We start from the raw sequence: 7,083 nt of genomic DNA on the forward strand, positions 1-7,083 counted from the left end.
TATCTGAATTCTCCCATACTTAACCCATGTTCTCTTTCCCTTTTTTCTTTCCTCTTCCGCTATTTTCCTTAATTTATCCTGCATCTTCCTTTCTACCCATGTCAAATCATCCTCGTTTCTCTCCGGACTACCATATAATAACCTCTTCTTTGTCATCATCTCCCTCTTATGTTCCCATTTCTTTAGTTTCATCAGTACCATTATCTCCCCTCTTCTCACTTCTCTTCCTATATTTCGCATTTCCTCTATCTCTACCTTAGCATCAATCCTTTTTAGTACTTCGTCCACCCCTTCCTTCAGCTTCTTCCCCTCTAATCTTATACCCTTTATCACTATGTTCAATTTTCTTTCTTCCCTCTATTTCCTCTCTATTCTTTGTTCTATGTTTCTCAGCCTTTCTATCTCCTTATTCCCACTCTCGCCCCCACCGCAATTCCCGTTTGAGCTTTCAAGTTTCTTCAACTTACCTCTTATCTCCTCTACCTTTGTGTTATTAACTTCTTCCTGCTTCTCTAGTTTTTGCTCCAATGACTCCATCCTCTTTTCCAACTTTTCCCTGATTTCTTCCCATTTTTTTATTTCTTTCTTAACTTCAGCCATTTCCCGCCTAATTTCCTTCTTTAATTCCTCTCCCCTTCTCTCCTGCTTTTCTTCATAAATCCCCATTACCTCTATCATCACTTCTCTAATTTCCTTTAGCCTTTCTTCTTAAATCGACTTTTCATTTTCATCTCCGCTACCGTCGGCACCCTCCCTGTTATCGCTTTTCCCTACCAAACTCTGCTTTTCCGGCGGCGATCTAAACATTTTCTGGTATTTTATACTCGTCCCGATATCTTCCTTCTCTTCACTGCTTTCCCCCTCCCCTCTCATCCTTTTGATAACTGCTTCTATGGACCCTACGCTTTTTGCTCTCAATATTTCCTTTTCTATAGTTTTTTTATACTTCCCCCTTGCTTTCCTTTCCTGTATCTCTTTCGGCGTACTGAAGACTTCCTGCTCTAATTCTGTTTCTTCCGAGGAGATACTCGCTCCACTAGCCATTAATAAAATTCAAATTTTCCCGCATTCTATCTTCCCTGCCTCTATCGTCGCTGTCTGTTACCTGTCACGCCTTTCTTTGTCGCTACCCAACCCTGCTACTACCAATCCGTCAACACAGTCTTCCCACCCTGTCACAAATCTCCAAACAAACTTCCACACAAATCTGTCTCAATCCTCCAAAATATCTACCTCCTCTTTGCAATCTCACAAAGCCTCAATTAGATCTCTCACCTCCACACCCTTCCACACATTTCCACAATCCACTCACTTCAAATTTCACCACAATCAAGATTTAATTTTTTTAACTAAAAATTTATGTATTTTTGGGCTGAAAATGTATTTTTTTTTTTTAATGAAATTTCGAATAATTTGGTAGAAAATGAAGTGTTTGGTTTAAAATTATTTTTTGTTTGATTAAAGTTCAACCTTTTTGTAATAAATTTGTCTTTTTGGCATGAAAATTCATTTGCTTCAAATACTTTCCTTTGTCTGAAAAATCCTTTTTCGTTAAAAATTCAACATTTTTCGTTGAGAATTCTCCTTTTTTATTTGAAAATTCGTCTTTATTTCCAATTTTAATAATTAAAATCATTTTCAATAGAATATATTTTCCACGATTATTTGATTTAAAAGAATGCATTCTTTATTTTTATTATTTAGAATTATTTATTAATTTATAATTACATATTTATATAATTAAATTAAATTTGAATTTATCATTTAAAGAATTCTTTGAAGAATTTATTCTTAATTTTATTATTTATTTCGTGAAAAATCGAATTTCCCCTATTTTTAGACCAATAGATATCAATGAAAACCAGAAAAAAATATTTTTTTTGTTATCTATAGGAAATGATGATGCTTCAGTTCAAGTTTCTCAGGCAATCGAATCTTCAGAAATATCATCACGTTTGGAACAGGACAGCTTTGTGGCAGTCAAAATAGAAAGTGGCTCTGAAAATTACAGATTTTTTGCACAAATTTGTATCCTTTACTTATATGTTTTTTTTTTTTTATTTTAATTTTTACCTGAAAAACATATTTTTAATGTATTAAATTATTTATTTTCTAGAAAAATCGTTCTCTTTTTGGTTTGAAATTAATCTTTGGTTGCAAATTTTTTGTTGATCAATCAATCTTCAAATCAATCTTCTGATATAAAAATTCATCCTTTTGGTTTAATTTTTGTTTCTTTTTTTGTGGAAAATCAACCTTTCTGACTGAAAATTTAACTTTTGATTTTTATTTTCGAAAATTGATATTTTTTTTAGAAAATTCAACTATTTTTTAATTATTCATGTATTTTGTTAAAAATTTAACTTTTTTATGGATAATTAATCTTCTTGTTTGAAATTTCATATTTTCGTTTTAAAATTCAACTATTAAAATTGAAAATGAATTTTTTTTAACTAAAAATTTAACTTTTTTGTTAGAAAATTAATCTTCTTGTTTAAAAATTCATCCTTTAGGCTGAACTTTTGTTTCGTTTTTTCTAGAAAATCAACTTTTCTGACTGAAAATTTATCTTTTTTTTTATTTTAGAAAATTGATATTTTTTTTTAGAAAATTCAACTATTTTTTAATTATTCATGTATTTTGTTAAAAATTTAACTTTTTTATGGATAATTAATCTTCTTGTTTGAAATTTCATATTTTCGTTTTAAAATTCAACTATTAAAATTGAAAATGAATTTTTTTTAACTAAAAATTTAACTTTTTTGTTAGAAAATTAATCTTCTTGTTTAAAAATTCATCCTTTAGGCTGAAATTTTGTTTCGTTTTTTCTAGAAAATCAACTTTTCTGACTGAAAATTTATCTTTTTTTTTATTTTAGAAAATTCATATTTTTTTTAGAAAATTCAACTATTTTTTAATTATTCATGTATTTTGTTCAAAATTTAACTTTTTTAAAGAAAATTGACCTTCTTGTTTGAATTTTTATATTTTCTGACTGAAAATTTATCTTATTCCTTTTTTCTTAAATTGATGTTTTTTAGTAGAAAATTCATCTTTTTTTTTAATAATTCATGTATTTTGCTAAAAATTCATCTTTTTTTATGGAAAATTGATCTTCTTATTTGGAAATTCATATTTTCTGTTAAAAATTCAATTATTCCAGTTGAAGATTCATAATTTTACTTAAAAACTAATTTTTTTTAAGTGAAATTTTAACTTTTTTGGTAGAAAATTAAGCTTGTTGTTTGCAAATTCATATTTTTTGTTGAAAATTTTGGCTTGGAAAATTAATTTTTTAACTGAAAATTCAACTCTTTAATATAAAATATATTTATTTTAATGAAAATTGATCTTTGTTAGTTTAAAATTCAATTATTTGGTTAAAAATTTATCTTTTGTAGTTGAAAATTCATTTTTTTGTTTGTTAAAAAATCGTCTTTTTGGTAGAAAATTAATCTTGTTTTTTGTAAATTCATATTTTTTGTTGAAAATTTTGGCGTGGAAAATTAATTTTTTTAACTGAAAATTTAAGTGTTGCATTTTTGGTTAAAAATTGATCTTTCTTTATTTAAAATTTTAACTTTTTCAATAAAAATTCATGTATTTTGTAAAAAAAAAATTTTGTGTGGAAAATATTTTTCTTGTTCGCAAATTCATACTTTCGGTTTAAAATTCTTCTATTCCAGTTAAAGATTTATAATTTTACTTGAGAATTAATTTTTTCATATGAAAATTGAACTATACTATTTTCGGTTGAAATTTGATTTTTTTAAATTCAAAAATCAATTTTTTGGTTAAAAATTTATACTTTATAGTTAAAAATGCATATTTTTAAATGAAAAATCGCCTTTTTTGATAGAAAATTAATCTTTTTGGTTGAAAATAAAAATCTACTTGAATTATTATTTAAATTCATGGAATTTAGAGAGAAATTCAAGGAATGAATAATTATATTTTTGGTATAATTTAATTATGAAATTAATCCTAAATTAAACATAATAATTGAATTCCTAGAAACTGCAAAAAATTATTTATAATAATTTTGCGAAGCTGTATACATTGAAAATAGTTGAAAATTAAACTGATTGATAGAAAAATATATTTATTTTCATGAAAATTCGACTTTTCTGGTAAAAAAACTTAACTATTCAGTTAAAAATTTATTTATTTGGTGAAAATTCAATTTTTTTGTTAAAAAATTAATCTTCCTGGATGAAACTATTTCGTGAAAAGTACATTTATTTTGAAAAAAATTCGTCGTTTCAGGTAAAAAAATTAAACTATAGGGTTAAAAATTCATGCATTTGCTTCAAAATTAGAGTTTTCTGGTAAAAAAATTTAACTATTTGGTGAAAAATTCATGTATTTAATTCAAAATTAGTATTTTCTTTCAGGAAAATTATTCTTCCTGGTTGAAAATTCTGCTACTTGATAGAAAATTTATTTATTTTCATGAAAATTTGTTTTTCTGGTAAAAAAATTCAACTATTTCGTTAAAAATAGACGTATATTGTTGAAAATTAAATTTTTCTGACAGAAAATTAATCGTCTTGGTTGAAAATTCATATTTTCTGTTGAAAATTCAACTATTCGAGTTTAACATTCATAATTTTACTTACAAATTAATTTTTTTTAACTAGAAATTAAAAATTTTTATTAGAAAATTAATCTTCTGGTATGAAAATTCATTTTTTTGGTTTAATTTTTGTTTCGTCTTTTGTGGAAAATTACTTTTTCTAACTGAAAATTTATCTTTTTATTTTTATTTTCGAAAATTGATAAAAATAGACGAATTTTGTTGAAAATTAAATTTTTCTGGCAGAAAATTAGTCTTCTTGGTTGAAAATTCAACTATTTCGTAAAAAATACATTTATTTTGAAGAAAATTTGTTTTTTCAGGTAAAAAATTTAAATAATTCATGTATTTGAGTCAAAATTAGTCTTTTCTGAAAGAGAATTATTTTTCTTGGTTGAAAATTTAACTGATTAATAGAAAATATATTTATTTTCATAAAAATTCGTCTTTTCAGGTAAAAAAAACTTAACTATTTAGTTACAAATTGATGTATTTTGTTGAAAATTCAATTTTTTGGTAAAAAATTAATCTTCTTGGTTGAAAATTTAACTATTTCGTAAAAAAATACATTTATTTTGAAAAAAATTCATCTTTACAGGTAAAAAATTCAACTGTTTGGTTAAAATTTAATGTATTTAAATCAAAATTAGTTTTTTCTGGAAGAAAATTATTCTTCCTTGTCAAAAATTCAACTACTTGATAGAAAATATATTTATTTTCATGAAAATTCGTATTTTTTTTCTGGTAAAAATACTTCATTTTTTGGTTAAAAATTGATGTACTTTGTTGAAAATTAGATTTTTTCTGGTAGAAAATTAATCTTTTTGATCAAAAAATTAACTATTTCGTAAAAAAATCTATTTATTTTGAAAAAAATTCATCTTTACAGGTAAAAATGTCAAGTATTTGGTTAAAAATGCATGTATTCGATTCAAAATTAGTCTTTTATTTTTGGAAAATTATTCTTCTTGATTGAAAATTAAACTACTTGATAGAAAATGTATTTATTTTTATCAGAATTCGTCTTTTCTGGTAAAAAAACTTCACTATTTAGTTAAAAATTGATGTACTTTGATGAAAATTCTTTTTTTTTTTTTGGTAAAAAATTAATCTTGTTTGAAAATTCATTTTTTTTGGTTGATAACATTTTTTGTTTTTTAAAAATTAATTCTTCCAGCGGAAAATTGAACTTTTTCATTTTTGGTTGATAATTGATCTTTCTTTATTCGAAAATTCAACTTTTTTAATTAGAATTCATGTTATTTGTTAAAATTTTTTTTTTTTAATCATCTTTTTTGAAAATTTATATTTTTACTTGAAATTTAATTTTCCTTTACCTGAAAATTTCGATATACAATTTTTATTTTAAAATTTATCTTATTAATCATTTGTTTTAATCAAAACCTTTGCTGTTCCATTTTTTGTTAGAAATTTATCATTTTTAATGCGAAATTCAATTATTGGGTTAAAACTGATCTTTTATGGTTAAAAATTCATGTTTTGTAAAATGAAAAATCGTCTTTTTTGTTAAAAAATTATCTTTTTTTCAAAATTTATCTTATTAATTTTTTTCAAATTAAAAACTTTGCTGTTCCATTTTTGGTTAAAAATGTATCGTTTTTAATGCGAAATTTAATTATTAGATTAAAATTAATTTTATGGTTAAAAATTCGTGTTTTTTAAAATGAAAAATCGTCTTTTTTGTTAAAAAATTATCTTTTTGTTTCAAAATTTATCTTATTAATTTTTTTCAAATTAAAAACTTTGCTGCTCCATTTTTGGTTTAAAATTTATCTTTTTTAATGCGAAATTCAACTATTAAATTAAAATTAATCTTATGGTTAAAAATTCGTGTTTTTAAAAATGAAAAATCCTTTTTTTTTTGTTAACAAATTATCTTTTTGTTTCAAAATTTATATTATTAATTTTTTTCAAATTAAAAACTTTGCTGCTCCATTTTTGGTTTAAAATTTATCTTTTTTAATGCGAAATTCAACTATTAGATTAAAATTAATCTTATGGTTAAAAATTCGTGTTTTTTAAAATGAAAAATCCTTTTTTTCTTGTTAACAAATTATCTTTTTGTTTCAAAATTTATCTTATTAATTTTTTTAAAATAAAAACTTTGTTATTCCATTTTTTCTTGAAAATTTCTCTTTTTTACTTGAAAATTAAACTATTTGGTTAAGAATTTATGTATTTTGTTGAAAAATGTTCGTTTCTAATGGAAAGTTAAACTTTTCGTTTCAAAATTTAACTGTTTCGTTAGAAATTCATCAATCTTGTGAATGCAATATTTTTACTCGAAAAGTCGATTCTAAAAAAAATTCAAAATATTTTTATTTATTATAAAAAAGCGTACCTAAAAAAAAAACCTGGAATTGTTTTTATTATTATTTATAATTGTATTAATTTATATTTATATATAAATATATAAATTCATTATATTTAAATTTATAATTATTTATAATTCGAACATTTCCCCCCGAATTTGAGTAGACATTGTA

The 7,083-nt window shown here is 23.2% G+C and overlaps 1 protein-coding gene across 1 annotated transcript in view; it reads left to right on the forward strand.

Moving 5' to 3' along the window:
* The window catches only part of LOC117167855 (UBX domain-containing protein 4), a 38,076-nt gene that overhangs the window by 5,480 nt on the left and 25,513 nt on the right, over window positions 1-7,083 (forward strand). Inside the window, exon 2 of the mRNA XM_033353065.1 lies at window positions 1,894-2,028. Coding sequence (XP_033208956.1) covers window positions 1,894-2,028 — 135 coding nt within the window. The remainder of the gene's footprint in view (window positions 1-1,893; window positions 2,029-7,083) is intronic.

Source organism: Belonocnema kinseyi, chromosome 2 (genome assembly GCF_010883055.1).
Source record: "Belonocnema kinseyi isolate 2016_QV_RU_SX_M_011 chromosome 2, B_treatae_v1, whole genome shotgun sequence".
Classification (NCBI taxonomy): Eukaryota; Metazoa; Arthropoda; class Insecta; order Hymenoptera; family Cynipidae; genus Belonocnema; species Belonocnema kinseyi.